This window comes from Columba livia, chromosome 1 (assembly GCF_036013475.1).
Source record: "Columba livia isolate bColLiv1 breed racing homer chromosome 1, bColLiv1.pat.W.v2, whole genome shotgun sequence".
NCBI classification, from domain to species: domain Eukaryota; kingdom Metazoa; phylum Chordata; class Aves; order Columbiformes; family Columbidae; genus Columba; species Columba livia.
The window spans coordinates 67,850,318-67,878,172 of record NC_088602.1 but is presented as its reverse complement, the minus strand read 5'-3'; the positions used below and the strand labels follow the sequence as shown (position 1 = coordinate 67,878,172).

The following is a 27,855-nucleotide window of genomic DNA, read 5'->3' as shown; positions in this document are numbered from 1 at the left end:
GAAAAAGTTACAATCCAATGGTCCAGAACATTTTAAGAGGTACTGGAAATGAACTTGAGTATGGCATCTGCTTTTAAAGACGTATAAAGTGTAATCTGTCTGAAAAGATCTGCAGATTAAAGAAATGTGGAAAGAAACCTTTTCATTGACTCCATCCTCAAAGCTCTAAGTGCTGGTGGGAATGACAGAGTGACTTAGAAAGCATTTCTAAAACTCTTTTCAAAAGAAGAAATTGTTTCAGATGTTGGGCCTATTTCTCCCCTCCTGGAGTTTTCTGTGGCAGTGTAAGTAAGACCAGGTAGCTTTCTATGTTTCTTTCAATTCGAGTTTAACAGATAAAATAAATATGCCAGTAATTATTTAGACACTGTTGATCCTGCTCTGAAGCAGAAGATGGCCTGGATGACTTCTGTTGACTCCAGTCAATTTCCTGTCATACTTAGTACCCTGATTTCATACACAACCCCCAACCTCTGATATTTATTTATTTTTATATATATATATATATTTTAACCTTTGGAGCTCTGTAGAAGCTGGAAGTACACAGGAAGGAGTGGAGGCTAGTTAGTCAGACTTTCTGGATGAAATCCTAAAATATGTACTAAAGTGTCTATGTGGTAGATGGGAGGAGTTACTGCCTCAGAGTGAGATTCATCATAGCTTCCTGCTGTGGAGGAACTCCTGTAAGCAATAGAAATGGTGAGTAAGGGTGAAACTCTTTATTTCTGACTGTTTCTGGGGTTCAGGCACATAGCAATTTCCATGGGAAATCGCCTTCAACATCTCCTAAAATTAGGCAACTCACTAATTTCTGTGAAAATTGCAGATGGGATGAGTCATTCCTTTAAAGCACCACAGGAAACATTAGTGGTATTAGTGGTATCCTTTCCAATCTCAACCATTCAGCGATTCTGTGATTTGTGGCATGATTTACTGTAGTGTTAAGATTAAAGTGGTCATGTCTTGAACTAGTTTTTTCAGGCCCCCTTGTGGAGGGAAAAAAAAAAAGTTACTGCGGTTTTAGGGCATGATTCACTGCACATTGAAGTAGTCATCCAAAAAGAGGTCAGATGGACTGTGCCATAAAAGTGCCAATATGACTGTAAAGGAAACCTGAGGTGACCAGCTTCACTGAATCCAGCTACCGTGCAGTTGTCTAGTGTTAGGTAAGGTGAAGCCCAGCCAAAGATTTAATGGACAACATGTACTATACTCTGTGTGTCCTCCTGGCACGCTGCTGACAATTGATCGTGTAGGTGCCATGGATAACATACTGCCCAGTGTGGGAGGAAGGACATGATGAGGATCTGAATCAGCAGGTGAGATGCTCCATCACTGTTCAGATTGTTTTTCTTCAACAGTAAATGAGCAGTGAGGTCTCAGAAGGACTCCACTCTGAGGCAGCTGCTGAAATTGTTTCTTGGTGTGTAGTGAGAGATGCAGCCAGTTCTAAAAGGCTGTTTTTAGATCATGGACATGTCTGCCAGCAGAGATAAGGAGCTGCCTGCCAATTCCAAACATACACTCACCACATTTACTCAACCACACACAAACATAAACAAGCGAATAAACAACCTCCCCCACCCATAAACTAATCAAGCTTTTTCTCCTTCAGATGGAAACGGGAGAAAGAAACAGCCATCTTTTATTTTATTTTATTTTTTTTCTGTTTTTAAATACAAGGAGGGGTTCAGATAGTATATTGAAGCTGGAGCTATTTAGATACAGAAATAAACAAAATATGCAGTTTTAGGAGTTAGTTTAGGCCTGCCTATCTGGAAAAGAAAAATAAATAGAAATAAAATCATAGAACTTTCGCCGAATGTGTTAAATGAGATTGGAATCCATCTATTATGTGAGGGCCTTCACACTATAAAGCAACAAAATCAATGAATGTTGTGCTTAGTTGGCCAAATTGATTGTATATTAAAACTGATCTAATTACTTCATTCTCATTATAGTAGGGATAAATGTGGCTAAGCCACTTCAATTTTAAAATGCCAGTCTTTCTGTAGAAATTTAGGAGTTTTGGAAGGAGTTCGGGAATGACATTGTTTAAGATTCAGAATTGTTTTGGCTTGGTAAGCCTGGCCCTATTTTCACTGCCTCGATACGTTTTCTCCTGTTGAGGAACCTTCAGAATTGAATTGAAGAAAAAGGGCCCTGAGACTTTCTGCGAGTATTCAAGTAGGGGATAATGTGAATTTTTAAGCTGACATAACAAGTCTTAACATGGCTTCTGATTCATTCCTGACATAGCTGGGCATAATACTGGATATATCAGAGTATTTGGAAGATAGCATTGCTGGAGAATGTGCCATAAATATGAAAGAGAATAATTAAATTAGATCCTCCCAGGATGAACATGCTAAGTTGAGACCATAGTGCATGCACAGTATATTAAAAATAAATACTTCTACTGCACAGGCAATGATTCAGCTGTCATTTGAATTCAGCGAAACTTCTCATGCAAACTAATTTCAGTGAAGCTACTCATGAGAGTAAGTTACTCTCATGCAGAAATGAATTCATGGAGTTACTGACATGTTTCTGACCTGAAGCCAAGTGGGTGCAATAAGACTGAAACTAGCTATTTCAGTTCTTTTATTATTTGTGGTTCAGTGGCTGAGACTGGAGTTCTCTTTTTGTTTCTAATATAACACTGAAAAAGATATTTCACCATTGTGTGCCACAGTTTCATAGTTACAGGTATGAGTAACAGTGCATAACCATCTTTGAAAACAGCTTTGAGATTTTTAGACTAAAAGCATGACACTGAAATGTGTCTGTATTATTTTCACTGCCAGAATGCACCCAATCCATGTTTGTCCTGTTTCGCAGTACTCATACAAAGCACTGTCCAACTGGTGTTTTGTAGGTTGTAAATACCTGTCCGATAACACTGAAAAATAACATTATTTAATGTAAGCAGCACATCAGAAATAATTCTTGTTGTTGTTGTTTTTCTTTCTTTGTTTGTTTAGTTTAATATATATCGTGAAGAACTTTGTGTCATTGATTTTGTTTATGTCATGACTATCTGCATCTCTGGATTTCACTGAATAAAATTTCTTGAGCTCTGGGACAATGCTTTGTAAGGCCACACATACAACAGCAAAACTATTGCAAGCTGTAGCCCACTGAGTACGGTTCAGTTCCAGATGAAGACCTTTGCATTCAGATGTCTCCATGTGAAATAAGGATCCGTGCTGCCATTAGGGTGGATGGAGGTCTGGTTGAAACAGTCAGTAGTGCCTCCAGAATGACCTGACCAGCCAATGCGAACTGTTTTCAGCTGTCTAGACAGAGGTATCTAGCATGACTTTTGGGTGGTGTGAACCTGGCCTTGTAGCTGTCATTCAAGAAAAGTGCAGGTCTCCTCTAAGTCCTTTGTCATACCTGCCATGCTTGTCACACATGCTGTGTCATGCCATGCCTGCCAAATGTAGATGTCTTAGACATCCTGGAGCGTCCAATGGCAGGAGATGACATGATGGCAACTGTATCCTTCTGTTTCAGGCTCGATTCTGGCACCATCATGTAGGCTTCTAGTGCCATTTGAGGTGGTAGAGGGTACCTAGGACCCTTGCATGGGGCTGGCAGATATGGTTAAAACTGGGAGAGAAATATGCTCTTCTGGAGTGGCAACTAAAAGCCAGCAGGATGCCCTGGGAAGCAGCTGGAGCTGGGTGTCTGCCTGAGTGATGGCACTGAGCTCTCTGTGATACAGGTTGTGCTGAGCTGCTCTCCAGGCTCCACTGACTGTATTGACTAGATCGCTATTGATTATAACGGAAAAGCATCCAGCTCATGTGAAATTGTCTGAATTTGGGCGTGTTAGTCCTGAAATAAATCGTTAATTGGTATTTTGGACACATTATTCTAACCTCTAAGTAAATATTTTCTAAAATATGCCTTATTTTCTTTTGTAGCACATTCCATGTGCTCTTCTATTTCCTAGATTTTTTTTTTTTAATTTTTCTTTAATAACATAAAAAACAGTAAAATATTGCTTTGTGCTATAGCAGAAAAACATCATTTTCCAAAGTAACGTTTCCAAATGTGACTTTCTGCTATAGAAAAGTGAATGGTGTCAGTGGCTGTCAGGGAAAGCAAATATTGCAAAAGTATCTGTTTGACTGAAAGTTCATTTACTGTTCTGTGTTCACTGAAATTTTTCATTGCAGAACGGCCACAAAGTATCAGATGTGTCTGTGTATGAAGCTAGTATACTGTCAAGTCTGGATAAAATATGACTTGTAACAAATGCAAATACAGGATTAGGCAGATAATTTAGTGTTATAAAAACACTCAGGATACATCTCTGGTTCATCTATCTGGAAATGAGGAGAGGTGGTAGAAACAGTCTTTTCCTTGCTCTCCTTGAGCATGCTGCCACACTCTCCACACAGATATAGGGATACTGGAAGTAGGAGTCCCTCTGGAGACCTAAACCTGTTGCAATAATATTTTGTGACAAATATTTTCTGGAGTAAACTGACTTCATCTTTCTCTTGGTCCCAGAATTTCTCAGCATGGGAAGTCAGTGGAATTTTTTGGAGGTAAGGGCTGCAGGATCTGGTGCATGATGAACTCAGCAAATCTCTACAGGAGCATGCCCTGTACTCCACAAGAAATGTTCGGGAAGGCCTGCTTGGCATGAAAAAGTTGTTGGAAAAGCCTTCTTCTTGCGCAGTGAGTCCTTGAAATTTAAATGTGTTACCTCATCACCTTCCAAAATGGCCAAAATACATGTGGGAAAGTTTTTCAAAAAGACTGAGGTTTCTTTAGAAGGTACTGGGGGGGTGTGCTATAGTACTTGGTTTCACTTTTTCATCTTTAGAATAGCCTTTTTTTTTTTAATGGCATACTTTTGTGATATATGCATATAAAGTGAATGTGAAGAAATCAAATAGTTAAATGCTTAGTTTAGTGTTGTTAAGGTCATTACTTTAAGATGTAGATTTTTAAATCTAACTGTATTTGTAATAGAAATGAGGATTTTTCAAAAGCATTTCTGTAATTTGACTGCTATGTTCTAAACTCCCATAAAAAAATCTCAACCTCCATTTAGTAACATGACATAGTAACTTCCAAGGCATTGCATGTGTCTCTTTTCCTGCTAGCAGACACAGAAACGTTCACCACCAAGCATGAACTTTGGAAGTCCTTGCTGCTACTGCGTGCCCCGTAACACAATTCACGTGGATGGCCAGAACCATCGCAACTCCATCACCATCTGCATCTCCACTGATGTTCATGCAACAACTGCAATAATATTTCAAGTCAATCCCTGACTAGTTAGGGGAAGGTCAGCTATTTCTGACTGGCCTCACCCAGACAGAGAAACAGAATGAAGGTCTGCCATCAGTGTCCTAAAATAGAAGGCCCTTTTCAACTGTCAGGCTTGTGTCAGACACATGGAACACAAATTAGGAGACGCAAATTGACTCACAGGGCGTTGGGAAACACAGGCAGAAAGTCAAGCAAAGAGAAACTTCTTCAGATATGAGCCGTATTCTCCGAACAGCTTTTTAGTCACTTTCCCTAACCTTTCATTTATTTTACTGCTTCATCTTAAGTAACTGTAAAAAGTACTTTTGTACTTTTAATTTTTAAAAGTACTTTTTTTTTTTTTTTTTTTTTTTAAATATAACTTTGATAATGAAACTGAGTGTGGGGATATTTTTTGGAGGCTTCTTTGCAGCTCTGGGGGTTTTACTTTTTTTGGTGGCATTTGGGACTGATTATTGGCTTCTTGCTACAGAAATAGGAAGGTGTTCAAATGCACCTGAAGATGTCGGGGTTAGTATGGACATTTTTATTTATAATCAGAATTATATATGTAGGTTTCTTGAATGTATTTATTTTGTAGAATTTACTTCTCTATGAACTTTTGAATAAGCTCAGTTTGAGCTCCTGGAGATTTACAAGCCTGCTTCAAGACCTCTTGTAACCAATTGTAATCAACTCTAAAATTAATTTGTCTTTTGTGATGCTACTTTTGCAACATGAGAACATCCTTCTTTCAAAGGAAGTATAACTGTTTAGATATGCTACAGCTAACCTATATTCAAACAGGCTGTGTTTCATTGTGATGGTGGTGTTTTTTACCTCAATATCTAATTTCAGTTGAACTTGATTCTTTCAACCATTTAAAAATTGTTTAATAATGGCTTCTTTTTCACTTTTTGTTTCCCCCCCTTAGGGAGAGAAGGCCACTTTCCATCATGAAGGTTTCTTCTGGAGGTGCTGGTTTAGTGGAAATGTAGGAGAGAATAATGCTAGCATGTGGAATTTCTGGTACAGTAAGTAACTTTACATTAAGTCATACATATTTAACTATCACCTTATACAGCGAGTGTTATGGCTGTCCTGTTAAACCTGTTAACCATTCTTATCAGGACAGCTTCTTGTGATTCATGGTTAAACAGACTGTTAGTTTCTGTAACACAGGACAAAAGAGGTTAGTGATTAGAATGGTCCATGAATTTTTCCTTGGGGAGTTTCTCCAACTAGTTCTATGAGTGGGTTAAGGAAGGCAATTCCACTGCGAAAATGATGTAGCATACATCATCTCCAGAAGAATCCCTCTACTAAATTTGCAGCTGGCCCTTTGCTTTCTTTCACTACATGCCAGGATTCTGGAAGATCAGAGTGTATTTTCCAGCCAAAATCTTCCATGAAGAAGAGGTCAAGCAAAACTTTTCCTGTCTCTGACTGTACCTCTGAGGCACAAAGCTCCCTCTCCTTTTTGCAAATTTTCCACAATCGTTGTGAAATGCAGGTGCCATCATACAAATTCGACTTCAATAACCCATATTTTATTAAAGTATTGCTTGGTCTTAGGTGGCAAATGTAATATTCACTGTAGTTAATTTCCCCTTGTTGTTTATCTGGACAATTCTGTGGTCAACAATCTGAAGATTGAACGTGGTTTAAGCTATAGTCAGCCATTATCTTTTGCAACGAAGAAGGTGATGTTTTTATAAGCTTTTAATATAAGGAGTGAAATTACCCTTCTTTGGAGATATTTATTCCATAGACTAAAGTCGTATTTGTGGAGACTGTAAACTTTCTGAAGATGATTGATACTTTTCACTGTTCTCTCACAAGAGAAAAAGTAATTTCCTGGTGTGCTGTGGTTTTGTTGTTGTGGTTTTTTGGTTGGTTGGTTTTGTTTTTTTGGGTTTTTTGTTTTGCTGTTGTTGTTGCTGCTGCTGTTGTGTTTGTTGTTGTTTGTTGTTTTTTGTGGGACTTGCAATAATGAGATGGACATAATCCCCACAAGAGAAAGGTACTGTGCATATAAAAGCATACCTATGTATTGCATATAGATTGCAGGGTGCCTTCAGCAAGGCTGCTTTGCTGTTCCCCTAATACAAATCTGTACTGCCCTTTAAGGAACATCCTTGGCTGGATAACAAGGCTGGTATCTCTTATCAAACCAAATCCACTCTAAGCTATTGCCTGGGAAAGAACCTGGAATTTTGACCTACAAAACTCAGTTTGCCTATTTGAAGAAGAGGCTTAAAATCCTTTATTGTTAAGGCAGTAAAATATTAATCTTTAGTTTTATTTCACTTTTAGCTAACCAGTCACCTTCTAAGAATTGTACACATGCTTACCTGTCACCATTTCCTCTTATCCGAGATGAACACAACTCAACCTCCTACGATTCTGCAATCAGTAAGTATTTTTTTGTCTGCAAATTGATACAATGCCTGTAGTTTCAAAAAAAACCAATTTGGATGCTTCAGTATAAACAGCTTTATCGCTCCACACAGTTTAATTAATACAGTTTTGGTGTTTCATACTTCTCATCATTTTACAAGACACATATTTAAACCACTTAAATGAATGCTTAGCTTTAAGCATGATGGCAGAATGGAAGTAATTTCTTAAATAAGAGACATTTCCTTTTTTTAGTGCTTTTTATCCAACATGAAAAGTAACTTCCTTGGGCTGAATGCATTAAAGAAGTACTTCTTCTCATGTATTTTTTTTTTTTTAAATAAATTACCACATTTGAAATATATCACATTTTTACTTTATGAGGAAGGAGCAGTGGGGCCTTGATACTGTCTAAGTTTATTCAACTAACATATACTGCACCAACCACTGGATGTGGCAGCTTCTCTCCACTGACACTACAGGGACCTAAGGCTCTGCAATTACTCTGAACAGTGTTTGCCATACATGAACAATATAGCCTAAGACTGTAGCAATGGGGTGTTTTGGTTTGTGAACCAAGCTCTTTTTAAATATATATATATACACATACATATATATTCTTCATAATAGTTCAAAATCCTTATGATGTTAAATGGCAATATTAATACAAAAAAAACTTCAGTGCAGTAACAGAATCTATATAGAAGGTATACAGTAATTAAAAACCTTATATTTGAATGGTACGTGGAAAGCTCTGTTTTTATGACTTCACTTAAAAATATTGGTCACATTTCATCAGATCAAGGGCTTTGTGTGAATGTACTTGAAGTAAATCACTTCTGACACATTTTATGCAACTTTTTATATAACTTGTGATGTGTGAATGCTGAATATCTCTGAGCTCACTGAATCAGTGACTTGAGTGATCCCTTCCTGTCCTAAAGCTGTAATTATCTATTTGCCAACTTTGAAGTATCTTCAGAAACCAATTTTTATGCTGCAGACCTGAAAAAGAAAAGAAGTTGGACTGATAATTGTTCTGTTAATCTTTAGAAATGATGAAGTGTTTGTCCATGCAGAATTCAGACCTCACCGTTCAGAAATCTAATCTGTAACTTCACAGCACATCTAGAACAGTTTATCTTTTCATTTGAAAGTGACAGAGTCATCAGCTCCTAATAATCTAGACAGAGTTTGTATTCCACCATTCACTCCTACATTCACAAAGGATCCTCATATTGTACTGCATGATTACATAGAAATGGACAAACAAAGAATAAGGAAAGGAGAAGGAATATCATCAAAATTTTAATTAATTTTAGTTAATGTTTGCCAAAAGAACCACTACTCAAATATAATTTTCCTATCTATATTTCATATTAGGAGTTTAAAAATAGACAGAACTGTACTACAGATGCTGGCCCAGGTAGAGTGTATTCAGAGCCATTCTTGCTATATAAATAGATAAGGTTGGATTGCTTTCAAGCTCATTAAAACTGAAGAGGCTTTTTTTATTCCTCCAGTTCATTTTCAGCTTCCAGTCTGAGTTATTTACTAGGGCAGGTATGGTTGTTTAAGTATCTTTCACAACTTTTTATGAAGAAGGTTATGTCATTGTGTGTTCTGTAGGTTGAAAACTTGTTTCTTTTTCAGTCTAGTTTGACAGTCCTGCCCAGGATATTTGGCAAACAAGTTTTTAAAACCTCGCTGCAACTGCAGTTGCTAAATTAAGAAATACTAAAAGGTTATCCTCTTCTTGATTCACAGTGGAGGAAATGCTTCTCTGTAAAAGCCAGTGGTGAAAGCCCTTGGTTTGATTTCATGAAGAACAAGATTTCGTCAGCTATTTGTACATCCAGTTGGCTGCATGTAATACCGTACATCAGCTAAACATAGAACAAAAGGGCACTACCAAAGATTGAGGTTATTGTCCCTTTATGTTTGTTTTTTTTTTTGATTCTGCTACTGTTTCTTGATAAAAATTACCATTTTCAGGGCTCCTATAGCTTTCTCAACATAGTAACTTTTGGGGATAAAAAAAAGAAATATCCCACATAGGTTTATCACAATGTTTTTAGTGAGTTACTCAAGTCCTATATTTAATTAGGAGTGGATAAGAAAAAATATTCTCTCATCTGAAAAATACTTAGTTGCTCTTTCATAGAAAAATAAACAGCTGTATAAAAAGCTTTAAATTTCATTAGAAAAATCAAACGTGTGAACAACACATATTTGTAGAAATCTCTAAGTTTTTGTTAACAGAACTGTGAGTTCCTGAGCAAGTAAAAGCACGTGACTTCTTTTACAGCCTCTTTGGCTTAAGAAACTTTGGAACCTTATCAGAGGAATTTAGATTTAACTGCAGGCCTTAGTGGAAACACAAGTCTGGTTTCTTGGTGGAGTTCTGTGTTACCATCCAGTTAGAAGGGCTCAGGCAAAGATAAGTTTCCTGAGGAATATAAAATCTCTGATAATTTTTGAGTTAAGTGACCAGACCAAGTTCTCTGTTGACATTAACTCCTTTGGTATCCGTAGGAATTGGACTTAGAGCTTTACTGGGCCAGAATTCAAAAGAGGCTCAATCTATCCTCTCCTAGCTTATTTACATATTTTTGTATGTTGGTTTTGCAATGGCTGTGTGATAGTTCCCAAAAAACTCAAAACACTGAAGACCTTGAAGTTTAATGTTATAGTACACCGTACAAAGCTTTAGACCTAAGGCTTGGTTCATACAAGCCTAGACTATGAGCTCTTGGTGTCAAGAATTATAGCCTTAGATGGAAATGCAGAGACAGAAAAAGCCTGCAGTGCCTCTTGTATTAGGGATTTGAATGCATGTTTTAATGTCTCAGGTTTCTTTCCTTCATTACTGTCAGATGCATAATCAGCTTCAAATGGTTAGATGGCATTACCTTGAAACTGCAGCTTTCTCTGTCTTTTAATCACAGTTATAATGTTTTTGTTCATTCCGTGGTTTTGTTAAATATCTTGGAGGAGTGGGAAGGACTTCACCTACCTGCAGTGTAAGGTGTGGTCCAGAGCTGTGCTAACCATCATTTATGGTTAATGCACTTAAAGAAATTTGCAGGCCATGTCATTTGTCTTAACCTGAATTAGGTATCTATATAAACTCAGGGGAAGCCTGACTCCAGTGACTTTCTATTATAGTAAAGTGGTTTATAGTGACAGCTGTTATAGTGTGCAGCTATTAAGTGGACTTAGACAGCACCTTATTGTGTTGTCAACACATTCATTTTTATGATGATTCACAAACATATGTGCAACAAAATACAAGCTAGGAATAAAAAAAAAAGAAATTAGCCCATCCAGTAAAAGTGCCAGAGTAGTGACCTCTACATCCTAAAATAAACACACATCTGTATAACCATAATTAGATTGATTATCCCGTCAGGCTATTTTGAAAACATAGTAGTATAGTACCTAAATAATTATTCATTGCTAGCTGGATTAATGCATAGGATCATGTCATTAGGTTGTGTAACACTGACATTCAAGGACTATAAAACTTTTAAAAAACTGACATTTACTAAAGGACAATACTACGCCTGTTTTGAAAAGTGTACAAAGTCCTTTACTTGTACAAGTAGTCCCATTTGCTATAGTGAGATTATTCCTAAAAAAAAAGAAGTGCAAGATCTAGCACTTAGTCAAGTCATTAATTTTATTTTTGAGGGTTTATTCTTACAACTTTATTTGGAAATAACAATAGTTTATTAACTGTTGTAAATTGCCCCAGCACCTTCTGAAGCTAAATTGGAAGCCATTTAATGGGGCTGCACTGGCACGTTAGTTTAATACTCTGAATTGTAGCTGCTATTACTTTTTTTTTCCTGACCATTAGTATCTTATTTTGTCTGGCACTGGGCATGTTGCCAGCATTTGAAGCAGTGCCTAATATAATGTCGAATACAGAATGTTTATAGGACTGAAGCAAAATTCCCATTCAGCAACTATTGCATCTAAAATGGTGTGATCAAATTTATTGGCAGGTTTGTTCCTAGGTTGAAATTAGTGTAAAGTAATCCAGAGAATATCACAAATGAAATCTGAAAATAAAGACTGTACAGTGAAATGTTAGCAGCAGCCTATTTCTAGGGTAAAAAAAAAAAAAAATTATGTTAGGAAATACAGTCACATAATTGCCCATGAGAGATTGTTATACAGTACCTTTACAAAGGGAGAACTCCCCAGCCACCAAGCAGTGATAAAGCAAGGAGTGTTTAAAGAGACAATGTATTCATACTGTGATTATTGTATTTGTTTTACTGTTAAGGTTATTAAAAAAAAGATTATTACTACTAAGGGATTGTAAAGGGTGCTGAGTGAAACTGAGTAAAGTTTTGCAAGGTTTACTATTCGTCAACTGTGTCTCCTGTGCTGCTGCTGAGATGTTTGATGTCATTTACAACTGTTTATCTGCAGAGAAGATACCTCTGATTTAGAGCAGTTCAGGCACTTCACCTTTTACTGTATTTTGTATTGTAAGTGTTGTTTGGCTACCTCTTGTCAGAAGCATTTTGATAACCTCTTACATTAAATAGAGAGTTAAAAAAGAAATATTCTAAAATACAGTCCACAGTCAAATCATAAGAAGAGTTCACTTCGGGATGTGAGGTTGTCAGTGAAAATTCAAGGCAACTTTTCCAAGTCTTTTTGCCTGTCATTAATATTGGTTATGCAGCATTCTGCTCACTTATGCTTCAAAAAGTTTTTCAGCTTTGTAGTGCTTAATAATTTGTGTTCGATATTGAATTCAAGATTAAGTGGCTGGGGTTTTTTTTGGTAGGCCACAGAAAATGTATGGACTTATGGCTGAGATTTTAAAACACTTGAAGTCAGCAAGGGCAGTAAAATGTGCTATGGTTTCATGAGGTTGGTGTTAACATCTGCAGTTGTAGCTAGGTGTTGCATTTTGTCATTAACCTGTTCCTGAATAAGCCATTATGGAGCTTCTGAGGTGTGTGCAGCTACTACATGACAAGTGTGCACTGCAGGTGACACAGCTGTGTAACTTTGTCAAATATATTATTGCTTCTCTTTCATATCAAGCACCAGTAACATCTTAAAATAAGAATCCGTGGTGTCAGTTTATGATCAATGCTGGGATGTACTATACTAGAAAAGGAGTCTTTGAATAGTTTTTAGCCATTTATCTGAAATTGTGTCCCTTACTCAAAACCAGATACTTCAGCTAGTTTTCAGATGATGCAGAAGTCTCCAAAGGAACCTGAATTAGGATCTTTAGGGAGGAAAGCAAGTAACAAGGCAAAATTACATGTCATGCAATTTTGGAGGAATATCCTGCAGCTATAATATTCCCATAGTATCCTGGCTGAACGGTGCTGAACTCAAAGGCAAGCATACCATGTGTACTCCTGTTTGCCTCTATGTACTATTTTATTTTTAGGCTTGCCTGTCACTGCCAAGGCATATGTTGTACCCGATGAAGGGGCAGCTTACCAAGACATGTTACAGCACTCTTGCAACACAGGGCAATGATATCTAAGATTAAAACTACAGATAGATTTACTCGGACTCTACAGTAGTGCTTATAATTTATTTCTCCTAATGCTGGAAATACTTGGAATAATGCATGTGCTTGAGGTAACTAACTCAAACATATCTGTGAAGTACCTTTGAGAGGTAAGGGTACTCCTTGTCATCTGGACCAGAACATGGGCTGTCTTATGAACTGCCTCAGTGAGACTTGAAATGGTGCAAACTTCTCTTAACACCTTCTACCTATACACTGAACCATTGTTTCATCAAACAAGATGCTTGTATCTCAGTGTCATCCCTTTTCATAGGATATAAAGAAGCATAATTCACAGCAGCATCTACTGTTGAGGTGGTGTGTTTTGTTTTTGTTTTTGTTTTGTTTTATTTTGTTTTGTTTTTTTCTGTCATGATCCACCTCAGTCTCAGAGTAGCAAAGTCTTTGACTTGAAGGGTAAGTTCATTCTTAGGTAGATCTAGTTTTAAGCAGCTTTTTTGTGTTTATCTTTAGATGTCAGCTAAAGCTAAATGACAGCAGTAGGGCTGCATTGTAATTTTGAATGATTAGCTCTGCAGGAACTGATCTTGCCCATCTAGGGAGAGAAGATGGGAAATGTGGTCTGTGCAAAAATGGTCTGAATATTAGATAAGTAAAGCCTTCTTTGCAGAAAATAATGGTTACTTTTAAACTCCTTTACTAAAGAAAAAGTCGAAGTGCTCTTAGGATATTTCCTCAGATCTCTGCTACAAATGACCCTAATGACTCATTGTCTTGCAGATTAGGGGGGTAGTCTTTTGCTTGAAAAGTAGCAGATTTGGGATCATTGCAGTCTTTTTACCTGTCAACTCTGCTCTGTTTTCAAATTGATGTTTAATGATAGAATTAGCTGGATTAACAATATTACAATTATCAGAATTTATCTATGATTCTCTAGAGTAAATAATTATTTCTAAAGAAATGGAAGCTTATTTCAGGTGATAAATCAGTATTTCACATATAATGCATCAAATAGTTATGCTGTCGGAGCAGAGAAACAGCTTTTCTCTTGTGTAGTTATAGAGAGGTTTCAACAAATTTTCATCAGTTACATTTGTACTCCTTTTGTGTTCAGTTTCCAGGAATATTTGAATAAATCAAGCTTTTTGGGTAAAATTTCACTAAAGGCAGACTTCAAAGCTTCCTGTAGATAACAAAACTGCATACTAGTTTTGTAATTCTGGAAAAGCTTGTATCCTCGTCCATTCAGAAAGTAGCAACACTGCTGTATGACTTAGGTGACTGACCATAATCATATCAAACAAAGATTTTTCAAGGTCCATTTTGGCCAACGTGTCCTATTATGTAGCATGACTTTGAAGTACCTTGAGCCATCCATGTAAAAGAGTTGGGTGGTTATAGGCGGATTTAGCGGTATTAGGTTTTAAATGAGAAAGTAATGTCCCATGGACTTGGGGACTGCAATGAAGCTTGGCAAAGTAGCCCCATGAGTAAAATAATATGAAATTGCTTCAGAGACCCAAGACTGAAGGACTTGAGAGATTTACCTTTCTAGGTCTCCATTCACTGCCCATTTACATTAAGTGAATCATTTAACTATGTATTTAACTTTAAACAGGTGCCTAAGTCCCATAAGAGGTGGAGTAGTTAAATCAGAACACACACTAAACTGCTTTGCTAATCCAGTCTTGTGTCTTACAAATTATTTCCATAGTTTTTTGTTTATGTGGAAAGAAGACTTGTGTTGAGTGCAGACTAAACTGCAGTTTTAACCCTTCTGCCAGCAACTTTCAGATACATACATCCTTCTCATGCCCAAATCTGCTGATCAGTGTGGTGAAAAATTATATCTCTGAATGCTTGCCTGAATTAAAAAGGATGTTATTTAGAAAGTGTAGCTAATGTGATGTGAATGTGATCTAGCTAATACAGTTACAAGGCTTATAAAAGCAATATGGTGTGTATTTTAACATGAGTTAAGCTGGTCAAGTTAAAAACTATAGATTTTTGGAACACATTAGTGGGAAGCACAAGCTGATAATGTCTAGAGCACCTTTAAATTTCAGAGGAGAGAAACCTGAATTATTCTAGAATAGCTGTCTCTAACAAGCTGTATGAATTTGAAACTTCCATGATATGAACCAGTATAATAGTTGCTTAGTTGTGTTTTGCCATAACAGTAAGTAGGTGCTGTCAAACGATAAGTGGCAGTTTCTTTTGTGACTCACTTTTTCTGACTTGCCAGCTGGCTTAAATGCTTTCCCTCAGTTGGGTGGAAATGTTTTTCACTGACTGAATTGTCAGTGCTTCAAGATTTTCAGATCTGACGATGGAGATCTTTGCAACTCGTAATTTTACTAATGGGTTGTGTTAATATACCAATTTTTAAATTCATGGGAGAAATTTATGTCACTCTTGTAGCATTTGTAAAATGATGACTTTGTTAAATGGATGTGCAATTAACCAGCTAAAAAATAATTGTTAGAAAGACTCTTTTGGCCAGAGTATGTCACAAACTCTCGGCTCATTTATCACCAGCTGCATCCATTAATTCAGCACTGCTTGGCACTGTCTAACAGGGGCTTCTGAAACATCACATTTTAAATTTAACAAAATACAAAGAGCTTCTGAGCAGGAATAGGCTGCTTTAAAATACTTTACTGTTTTTCGGAAACTTGGTTTACATTTTTTTTCCTCCTCTCTGCTACTTTATATTTCATTCTATTGAATGTGACTGTATAGAAGGAGGATTAATCAGTTGTAAACTGTAGAGAACTTAAGATTGCTATTGGTGATATGGTCTGAGCACTAAGAATGTCAAGATGCTACAGCTCCCTCCTTCTTCCAGACAATTTTTGTAAAACAATTGAATCCTGTCAGTCTACTCATTTATCCCCAAGAATCTTTGCTACAACTTTGGTGTACCATTCTCCAAAAAAGCATGAATTTTGTTAAGTTGCTATGTTGCAAGTCACTGCTAAGTATTAAGCAGATGGATTTCATTTGTGGTAGCTTACAACGTATTTTCTATGATCATCAGATAAGGACTGGCATTCAAACCTAATTTGGTCCACATGACATATAATATATATGCACAATGGAATGAATGCTTCATTTGTTAATAAGGAAAGTTAAAAGAGAGAGGGAAAAGAAAAATCTTTGTTAGCCAAATATGTCACTTATTTGAGCTCTAAAGAGTGTTTTATTCTTTTTTCCTTCCTTCCTTTCTCCAGTTTATCGAGGTTTCTGGACAGTTCTTATGCTCCTGGGAGTGCTCACTATTGTGCTGGCTAGTTTCTTCATCATCTGTGCAGCTCCTTTTGCCAGCCACATTCTGTACAAAGCAGGAGGAGGCTTTTACATCATTGCTGGTGGGTATACAGTTTGCTCAGTCAATTAAAGAATAGAAAGGATTAGGTATTTCTCCCATATTCTGTGATCAAATATTGTATTAATTATGGTTAAAAGAAAGAAAAAGCATATGATGCTACCCTTTGGTTTGTGGGGTGCCTGCCTTGGAAACAATTATTTCCACAGTTGTTTAGTTATGACACTATTCTAAAAGCTACTTTTGGATTAAGATAAAAAAATCCAAGACAAATCATGGAATTACACTGCAATTTCAATCTACCTTTTTCAGCAGGAATAATAATGCGTTTTTAGGGATGCTGCCTTATAGGATTCTTAAGGGCTTTAGCTAAGGGGAGTGTTTTTTTTTTTATCAGTGACACAAAAGCAATGAAGATGATTATGGTGGGCTGCTTCTAAAGAAGTCATAAGACAGAGTACATTCACATGATTAATATAGGAAAAATGTTTTGTATATGATTGGAATACACAAAATAGTTATCACATACGAGTAAGTGGGAGCTCTCAACTCTGCTATTGGAAGACAACAAATAACTGAATTCCCTCCTTCCTCACAACCCACACGTACCATGGAGGATGCCCCCTTCCAGGATTCAGCTGATATGGACAGATGTCTGGGACACTGTTCTGCTAACCTTGCAAAGCCTGAGAAGGTGCTACATTGGTGTGTGAGATACAGTTGTGTAGGATGTAAATGACAGCATGTGCTCAGTCACCGTTCTCCTTTTATAAAGTTTGATGAGAAGCATTCCTGTGACAACAGAATTGTGTTACGGGGTAGAGCCACTTGTGTCAGGACCAAAAGGCCTGGGCATTCTTTCTGCTTCTGTCACTGACCTGCTGGTCTTGCTTACCCGCTTCACCTCACAGCTCTGCATACACAGCTAGTGATCGTTGTTCCCTTTTAAAGGACCATCAGTGAAGTGTGAGAAGTATTTTATAACATTTTTGCCAAAAAATCTCCTGCATACTTGCATTTGATCCCTTGAGAATTACTCCTTCATTCTTTTAAAAGACATACAAAAAATATTCATAGTTTGATGGATATTTCAATGCTTTCTGTCACTAATTTGCAGGCTAGAAGCCCATGTGATTCCTGCTCTTTTCCTGCATTTGTACTCTGTAAAAACCTCAGTTGTCACTAGGAAGTAGTAGCAGAGGCTGTTGGAGAGGAAACAGGGACTTGGAAGGCACTGGGAACTGATGGGCATAGGTCTGAAGAGATGTGTGTGTTCTCCATTCTGGGTCACATCATCTTCCCTCACTTAGACAGGGCTTCCCTAGGAGGCCTGCAGGAGGCAACAACATTAATTGACAGTAAAAATGGTAGCTGTGTGAGAAGTTCCCCCACCTGGGAATTAATTTCATCCTGAAAGAGGGGCATATTATGTGTCAGATGAATGTGTTATGGAGGAGCTCTACACCTCTCTTTCCTTTACTGAGGGTGTCTGGAGAGACTATTTCTTTTTCAGATGTGTCAAGTTACGTGAGCTTTACTTTCCCTCTGTGTTACCTTGGGCCTGTCTCTTTGCCCCTGTCACCCTTTGTCCCTCAAGAGAAGACATTCTTCAAGGGAAATTATGACTTCTTACTCTCTTTCAACCTTAGGACTATTTTCAATCAGGGCTTTAGAGAAGACCTGTGTTATTTTTACTATTACCATTGTTGTTGAAAAGCGAAAGTATTTAGTATTCCACAGCACATGCATTTGTCCCAGTTACAATAACTTTATTATGCATTCTTTTTCCGTATATCTACCTGAAATCATCCTTGCTGCAGATTGTGCCCATTGGATCTAATCCTTTCAGTGTGCATGTGTCTGAAGAATCTATATCCGTCTTCTCTATAACTCCATTTACAAAACCGAGGATTGTTTTCTTCTCCGGACAAAAACTCCCTAGCTCACTCAGCTTCTCCTTTTCCTCCATCTCGCTGTCTTGTTGGTCATCACCTCAATTTATCAGTATCTCTCTTTAACCAGGGGGGCCTCAAACTGGACACAGTATTCCAGATGTGATGTCACAAGTGCTGAGTAAAGGGAAATAACAGTATTTTCAAACCTGCTGACTGTGTTGTTACTAATGCAGATCTGCATGAGATTAACTTTCGTTTCTGCCAGACCGGCTTGAATTCTTGCATACTGAGAGGGACTGTAAATTGTGCTTAAAGAAAGTTGCCTGTGAGGAAGAATCAGTTTTTCTGGGCCCCTTTGCCCTTCAAAGCATCCTTTGTCCTTCAAGGTATGTTTTGCCCTTGAAGGCAGCCTCTGTTGAGATTCTGCCTACCAGTTCTCTGAACAGACTGTTCTCCTGAAGTTCTGGATTTTTAATCTCCTAGTCACCTTCTGTATTCCTCCCAGGATACTAAAGTTTGCCATTTCATGGCCATTATAACCACAGCCAGCACCATTTGTCATATTCCTGACCAGTTTTTCCTCATTTGTGAGTGGCAGGTCCAGCACAGCACTTTTGTTAGTTGTTTTGTTCCACATCTGTTTCAAAAAGTTAGCCTTGATTTTGTCCATCTACCTGGATTGCTTACAGTCTGAAGTCTTGGCCTTCTAGGAGATGTTGGTGTGGCTGAGTCGCTCATGGGAACCAGAAATCATAACTTTTTCTAGTATACTTCTTCTTGGTTGCCTGGCCTGTAGCAGATGCCCACCATGACTACACCCTTTTGTCCACCTTGCAGACCTTAATCCATAAGTTCTTGTTCCTGTGAACTCTGTGTATTCAACATATTCTTTGTGCAGACTACGTATATCCAACCCCATCTTAACTGCTTGTCCTTAAAGAATCTGTATCCGTCCAACACAACTCTCCAGTCTAGCAAGCTGTCTTATCATGTCTGCGATTGCAGTAGTCTCATCCATCATCCAGTGACTGCATGAACTTGAATTCCTCCTATGTTATTCCAGCGCTGAGTCCATTTGTGTACAGGCATTTGAGATGGGCTTTCAGTTGTGCTGCTCTCTCAGTGGAAGTGTATGAGCCTCCCTCATTGCTCTGTCCCATGCATATGCTCTTCATTCCCTTCCCCCTGCTTATCTGGAGGCTTTGATGTTCCTTTGCCAATGGTCTGTGCTTGTATCTCTTCTCAAAAGGTTACTGAGCTTGTTACTCTTGTCCCACCTTACCTGACGGGTATTATCTCTCCCCAGCAGTCCTTGTATCTCAAAGAGGGTACCACGGTCATGGAAGCCAAAGTCCTGCTTGTGACACCAGCCGCAAAGCTGGTGTACATCAGTGAGCTGATGTACATCAGTGTGTGCCAACTTTTCCCCAAGTCTTATCCTTTGGGCAGTGGGTTAGAGAACATCATCACCAGTACCCCATGCCCTTATCTCTCATCTTCAGAGCCCTCAAGGACTTGAGGTCTCTCTGCCAGCATCACTGGTGCCCAGGTGGATGAACTGCAAAGGCTCTCCAAGGGCCAAAGGAGCCTCAGAATGCTCTCCATAGTATCACATATATGGGCCCCAGAAAAGCAGCAAAACTAACCAAATAGCAATTCTGATGTCTGATCTATGGCAGAGTCACACACCTGCCTTTTCTTCATCCCAAACTTTAGGGTTGCCCACTTCTCTTACTAAGTGGTGCAGCTGCTAGTTCAAAATGGAGAGGTACAAACAATTATTAGTATTGGTGGCACCTTGTTGACTAGCAGTTTTCCCCATTAAGCTTTGTAACTACATTAACTACTTGAGGCTGAAAGTGAAACTGCAGATGCTACATCTGTGGGGTAAAGTGCATATCACTTCAACAATACAAAAATCAGTGATTTGAACACTGTCTTTGCATGCTCACCTCTGTGTCTACGATATCAGAGGATGGAACAAGAGCAGCTACAGTAATATGAACTGTAAGAAGCCTTATAGTTGCTTCAAAAATCATAGGAAAAGAAGGAAAAGCTGCCATAAAATAATCACTTAAAGCAGCCTTCAATAAAGTCTGTAATTACCTTGGGCCTGTTCCTGCCTGGATGGCAGTAAAAACTGTCATCTTGTACTGATGTCAAACAAGCAAACCCCCGGGATATGCATAGAGCATTACAGAGTCATACCCTTGTAAAGAAGCAAGATTAGAGGTATGACTTCCACTTCCTGCCAAAAGAGTGAAAAAAGCTGATATTTAATTCTAGCTCCTAGATGAGGACAAAAATCTGTCTTCAGAGATCGGTGCCAACTCCCATAACTCTTAAGTGGGATCCTCTGCACGTACTTCAGAGTGGAATGTCAACCATCCTTTTTAAATAAAATCACAAGAGGCCAAGGTAGGTGGTAGAATCTGTAATAAGGAAAAGGACACAAAAATACAATTGGAAAAAAAAATAGACACACATAAAAGTTTTACTCAAGTGAGATAAAGATTTCTAAACTTCTAGGCACAAGTAAAAATCTCACATCATTCTTTCCAGCACCTGTTGTCTTCGTGTCTGCATAGTAAAAGATTCATGCCGTAAACAGCCATTCACCATTGACAAGTGAAAGGCATTTCTACGTGGGAAGAATAAGTACTAAAGGCCAGCAAACTGCTTCTTGAATTCATAGACATTTCCAAAGGTTCTCTATTCTTTCTCCTCTGCAATATGCACAAGTATTTCTCTGAAAGAAATTCAAAAGAATAAATGCAAAAGACAGAAAAGAGTGACCTCAGAGAAGTCCATGTCTTATCACACTGCACAGAGCTGTATATCAAACATGTGTGTTCTTAAAAATATGCAAAATGGAAAAAAAGAAAGAAAAAGGAGAAGGAGGGAAGTATTTATTTGTCTTAATCTCTCTCAGACATATTTCATGTCCTAGGAATAATTTCCCCCACCACTCCTGATACATGCAACTGCCATTTTATTTTATATTCACTAAAAGGCAAGGGCAAATGGACACCCTCACACTATGAAAAAGGTCTAAATGCTGAAAATTTAGAAATACATTACAGTACACATTGTTCCTAAAAATATTTGCTTCATTAAATTGTGAAGTTTTTTTCAGTCTAAGCACTTTGCCTTGGAGCTTGAATATGAAAGTTCATGACATTCGCAGTAGATAGTCAGTGTAGGAGTGCAGCAACAGATTTCCCAGAATAAATATATATTCATTTTAGTATATTCTCCTTCATAATGGATACACATTCCTATTACACTTCAAATAGGTGCTTTCTCAACTCTTACTGGCATGACTAATATTCTGAAGGAAAGAGATAAGCTGGTGTGGCAAACCTGTGGATACAGAAGTAGGATGGAATAGCAGTAGTGTAGTTACATAAATAGAGGAATTCTTCCCATTGTCTTCCACAAACAGCATAAAATGTATCCAAGGAAATACTCTCCAGCAGTTAAAGAGTCTAATTCTGACCTCTCTTCAGTTTTGCATGGGCTCTCCCAATGGTTCTGAGTTACTAGTATTCCAGTGACTGTACTAGTTTCTGCACAATTGACTTCAAGTCTTATGATTGGGGTGATATAAAGAAATAGGCTATTTTTTAACCTTTTGCAATATAGAACTTTTCTTCAAAAATGCTGTATTCTCTACATATAAATTGAGGCAGTGAAATTTTGCAATGATGGGATCTAGTTTAAAACACTTAAGCAGACCAAGATAGACAATTGCTTAACAAGATCTTTTATTGCCTTCAGTCCAATCAATGCCTTTCCTTTTGTTGGAGTACACTCCAGTGAATAGAACTTCACCAACTGGTATAAATAACAAAAATAGAATGTTGCAGAAATAATGTAGATGTACGAACAAAGTAGAAGGATGTAGAGGCAGAAAACTTGTATATATTAGCAAATCTGGTGCGATATGTGTTAAGCAAATCTGCCTTGGCTTTGAGGAGCAAAACTCCTTTGAAATCCAGAGTTGAGAGCAAAGCTTGGATACTTAAAACTGCTGAATATCAGATTAGTTGTTTCTGTGCCTCATTTTAATTTCTACAAAATGGAGATAAATCCAGCTTTTGATCTATATTTTTGTAAAGACTATATAAAGTGCTGACTGTTATTTGACATGCCTATTACAGCTCATAATGCATAGACCCAATGGCTGTCTTATGTCCTGGAAAAAATACTTCACATGTTATGTGTATCTGAATTTTACATGCTGCTTAATCCACTGAACAAATTGTACTCTGTTCTTGATACTACTTATTCTTCAAAACTTTCTTGAACTATTAACATCCCTCCATTTTGTTAAAATAAGACAAAGCAAACATAATAATATAATCTGAAAAGAAACAGTATTCTTTTGGAATCTAACAACCAGATAAATATTTAAGCTCTAGTAACCATTCATTAAGCTCATAACTTGACTTTGAACCAGGTATTTTGATGCAATCAGTGTGGATGCTAGGAGGAAAAACCATTTAAATCAGAGAGACTTGCACATGTGCTTAAATTTAAGCACAACCTGAAGTGCTTAATGGATAGGAAGGAACTAAAGCCTCTGGCCCTAAACATCAAACGTTTTAAGTAGATGCATTAGTGATAATAGAAGTACAAGGTCTGCTTCTCTGCTCTCACCACTGCTTCTAATGTACTCTAATGTCTTAGGAAACAAGACCAAATGGACAAAACAGAGTCTACCTGTTAATAAATGCTCCTGTTTTCCTTTATCTCTGTTACCATTTGCAGCACACAGGAGCCTCAGTAAACCTCTGTGAATGTGCTTAACTCCCATGAAATCATAACTCTGTGAACCTTCGACAAAAAGAGCACTAACGAATGAAATGCTGTTGGAGGCAACGGGACATGGTCAGTTTTTACATAGCCTGATTCTACTGTTCAAGACATTTCTTGAACAAACTAAGCAATAAACTTACTAATTAGCCTCCCGTAGCAGATAATGAGAATCCTTAAATACTCCTTCAGAGTCTCAATTAACTAGGAGGGTTTACATATTGTCCCTTTTTCTTCTCTTTTAAAGAAGGACATCTATCTCTGCTCGACATACATTTCTTCAGCAAATTTCCATACCCAACAGTTTGCCACACACAGGTATTAGCAGCTTGCTGTGAAATCACCCGATGGATTTCAGCTTCCCTGAAGCTGTTTTACCACTGGCAGCACTGGCTTGCTGTTTTGCACCAACATGGACTTGGCTCTAGTTTAACCACCTAGAAGGTGTTGCTTCAGACTGCCCGAAGAGCAAGGGGTGCCCATTTTGTGATGAAGACACCTCTGAGTCTTGTTTTTATGGCAGATGTTTCTGACTAACTGGGTTGTTTAGCTTTGTGTCAGCCCAGCGTGCCGGAGGTCAAAAGCGTTCCAGACATGCAAGGCCTGGTTACATTTACCTGCTGCTACAGTAAGAGAATATACATCACCACTTTCTGTAATTACTAGTGTTTTGGACAAAGTTTGCCCTGATGTAGAGGGTAAATAGCAGACTACAGACATTTGAAAATGCACAAGCATAGCCATCTGAAGAGGTGGATTCCAATGTTCATATGGATTGTGCTGTATTATCAGATCTTTGGGCTAGAGGGTTTTTTTTGGCTGAAGTTTTGAAACCTTGAGAAAACTCCATGTATCTAATAACTCCATTTATGAATTTGGCCCTGAATCTTTTTACTTTTTACATCAAAAGTTACTACCTCTGGTTCTAATTTTCCTGTGTTGCATACATTATCTGCTATCATTAGATGTTCTGTTAGAGGAATCTTCTGCTCAGTTTGACTTATATTTGTAGAGTCTTCAATTTAATTTCTTGTTCTTTGTATCTGGGCCTAAGGTGATCCTTCTCTCTGATTGTTTCATCAGTTGCATTTTCGATACAATTGCAGCACTAAATGCCATCAAAATTGAGGTTTACTTAGGTAAAAAACTTTTGAAATTGAATTTATGCCTTTTAGAGTTGAGTGGTATTTTTTTTTAAACTTTGTTAGGAATTTGAGCCCTAGCAAAAGCTGTAATCCTGGAAGTATATTTCATAGGCAGGAAATGTGACTGCCTCCTTTATTTAGTTTTTCTCCTTTCAGCCTCATAAAAATTGCAGAACCTTTGGGATTTTCAGTCACATTTTTATTATGCTTCCTGTTAACTACTTCAGCTCATTTTTTGGTGGGCTTCAAAAGGCAGTGCTCACAAACATTAAACTGTGAGCTCTCACCTGTCAGATGTTCAGGATGTCCAGAATGTAAAGCTGTTACATTTTGACTATAAAGCACCCACAAGAATGTCACCAGATCACCAATTTAAACTGCTGCAGCTAACCTGATTTTGCCTGAAGCAAATGAGGGAGGGGTGATAAGAGTTGCTCCCTGGTGAGTGGGTAGGAAGGGCAGGGAATGGAGATCCCCAGCATGTCAGGGTGGGGATGAAGAAAAATAACCATGGAAGGTGACCAGGACCAGTGGGTGTGGAAGCAAATGCCTATCCATGGGTGCTTACAAAGTGCATTTGTGGGTTTTGCCACAAGTGTCACATTTGCTCAAGGTTGCATTGCAAGTATTTAGGAGGACGGGGAAGAGACCACAAGAGACCTTTGACTTTGCTGTCCTAGAGCCTGTAGACTCAAATTTGGCAACGGATGTTCCCAGGAGTATGCACTGGCTTGTTGATTTAATGAGGCACCTAAACACCCTGGGATAAAAACATGATGGGGTGGTGTCCCCCAAATATTTTGTTGTTGGAATAGATAGTCCTGCTGCTGTAACTGTGCTGTGGCAGCTGGAGCTCAAGGAGCAAATGGGTACAGGCTGGAGCATGCAAAAAATTTAGACTTGTGCCCTCAGTTTTCCAGCAGATCTGCTAGAGCATCTGTGCTGCAGGCTTGCATTTCTCAAGTGTCCACATTCCTCTAAAGTGAAATGAAATATTAGGCATGCCACTGGTACTTTGGAATGCACTTTCTTCTTATATCTCCTTCTGGTGCATAGTAACAAAGAGATTAGCAGAGTTTGTAGGGACATGTGCTTCTATTACTAGCATGTGTAAACAATCCAAAGGCCTTTCAGAGGAGTGGTTGGGAAAAGGCTGTGAATTATGTGGTGGATTATTTCCAGGAAACTGTTGTATCCAGTCTGAGGTTAATACTAGTAGCCTGCTCATAACTATTATTTAATTATTGTTGGGTTTTGTTCCTATCCCAGGAACCTCTTTTCTAATGTGGAGGATTTTGAATGAAATACATCTGAATTTGTCTGCACAATATTTGAGTCTGAAGGTAGTATGTTCCAAACAAAGCCCTTTTCTTAAGAAAAAAGAAGCAAAATCTAGAGAGGTGAAGATTATAGAAAGATTTCCCACCCCTTTCACCTTTTGATATCTCATCCAAAACATTGTGATAGAAACACTGTCAGAGTTTGGGAAGCAAAAGTGAGTTTTTTTCCCAGGTCATCCTATCCTGTCCCCCCTCCTTCCCCCTCCCTCAGCTCCTGAATACAATATGGTAAATAAGTGCCTAAAATTTGTCCCTAAACACACCTGCTTTTCAGTCTGCCTACAAAAACCAGATACATCCCTTGTCATGGGAATATGCCTTTCAGTGCAAATCAGAAGCAAGGTGGAGAAAGGGCTTGTTAGAGGAAGCCAAAGACAAAACCCATCCAGTGGTGACTGACCGTGCCTTGCAGACAGGGCCTCAAGCATTGATGGGTTTCTAGGTATTACAGTAAATGCACCCAGCATTTGTCTCACACTCTGTTTTTAAAACCTGGTGTTTCTTTTCCAGGTGTCTTGTTTTCGCTGGTAGTCGTGATGTACGTCATCTGGGTCCAGGCAATGGCTGATCTGGAAAACTACACAAACATGAAAAGAATGGATTGTCCAGACTTTACTGTTTATGTACGCTATGGCTGGTCTTTTATGCTGGCTCCTATAGGAGTGTTTTTTGCTTTATTGGCAGGAATGCTGTTCTTGTTGGTAGGACGTGCCATTTATTTACACTCAGACTAGTCATACATGGCTGAAAGGAATACAGGAATCCTAGTGGATCATAATGACGATTGTAAACTAGAACACAATTTTATACATTATTACCATTATGACAATCTTAAGTATGCAGGCAGACTTCTGGAAATACTTGTGTTACTTGTTTAAGGGTAAAGGACACAAATCGGTACAGGAAGAAATTGTGTTTAGTCCAAACTAGTTTTTTTTTAATTCTTTAGAAAGTACACACATGGTTCTCCATATTGTACTATTAGCAATATTTTTGCAGTTTTGCAGACAGAAGAAGGCAAAAATTTTCTGCAACCAAAAGCCCAATGTGAGGTGGGTCAAATCAATATTTTATACATTTGTCTTTTAACATTTAATTTGTGCTTCTTGTGGAGAATGGTACAAGGTGGAGGAGAAAACAAACATTCAAACACAGTAATTCAATCTACCTCCTCTCCTGCTTTCCACTAGTTGCCTTCACATGAATACAAGCAAACATATTTGCACTTTATAAAAATAGAGTGCAGTTGTTTATGCAGCATCCATGGGAAGGGGACGAGAGTGAAGACAGTTGCTGTGAACAGCGACCTGATACTAGTTCATACATGCAAAAGCTTAACTGCTTCAGTTACAAGTTTATCTTCTCTGTATGCATTTTAAAGCTGTGTACATCTGTATTCTGAAATCCATGTTTGTTGCACGATTCTGTAAGCCAATATGCCATAGTTAAATCACTAGCTGAAGTTACACCAAAGCTGAACTTTGAATTACAGCATTAATATTTTTAATCAAGTTTTAAACCTTTTATTTTTGAATGGAATAATTGGTTCCTCCAACAACTATTTTCCTGGTTTGTGTAAAATGACTTTTTTATTTAAAAATGTTCATTATGAAGACAATATCTAGGACATGAAAATGTATGTTTTATGTAGCCTTCATTTTCCCAAATATTAAAAATTGGCATTATAGACCAAGCCAAACTTGCCTACTGGTCATCCCAGGGAAAGCAGTGAGCCTAGCTAAGGCGGCAGTGGAGGTGGATTTGGTTCTGTATTGTATGAGCGGCTGGTTCTCTGTGTATGTGTGTGTGTGTGTGCATACGCTTGGAAGATGGGTGAGGATGAGACTGTGTGCATGGTATGGAAAAGATGGGGTGGAGTTTGGGCATTGGGCCCAAGTTGAAATTAAATCCATCTGAGGGTGTGTTGGTTTTCACTTTGTAACTCAATGCAGAATAATTTGGGACCGATGGGGAAAAATAAAGACTGCATGTTGGTTTCTTCTTGTTCATGATGCTTAATTCCACAGCTGTTATGAATACTGAAAGCATCACTAAAAGGCAGGAAAGGAATGCCCACCTAGAAGATGTGGTGGGTCAGATTGGATGTTGCTTCCATTTCAGGAGCTTTTGTGATTGGAAG

General features: G+C 38.1%; 1 protein-coding gene across 1 annotated transcript; it reads left to right on the top strand.

Annotated features, from left to right (window-relative positions):
• The first annotated feature begins 5,435 nt into the window (after window positions 1-5,435).
• Window positions 5,436-27,408, top strand: TMEM182 (transmembrane protein 182). Its single transcript, XM_065060684.1, has 5 exons — window positions 5,436-5,805; window positions 6,209-6,308; window positions 7,591-7,689; window positions 16,423-16,560; window positions 26,226-27,408. The coding sequence occupies exons 1-5, from the start codon at window positions 5,665-5,667 to the stop codon at window positions 26,447-26,449; spliced, it is 702 nt and encodes a 233-aa protein (XP_064916756.1). The 5' UTR covers window positions 5,436-5,664; the 3' UTR covers window positions 26,450-27,408.
• Window positions 27,409-27,855: the final 447 nt, after the last annotated feature.

Coding starts and splice junctions, on each gene's coding strand:
- TMEM182 (XM_065060684.1), top strand. CDS start 5,665: ATGAAACTGAGTGTGGGGATATTTTTTGGAGGCTTCTTTGCAGCTCTG. Junction 5,806..6,208: donor ATGCACCTGAAGATGTCGGG/GTTAGTATGGAC, acceptor TCCCCCCCTTAG/GGAGAGAAGGCCACTTTCCA. Junction 6,309..7,590: donor CATGTGGAATTTCTGGTACA/GTAAGTAACTTT, acceptor TTTCACTTTTAG/CTAACCAGTCACCTTCTAAG.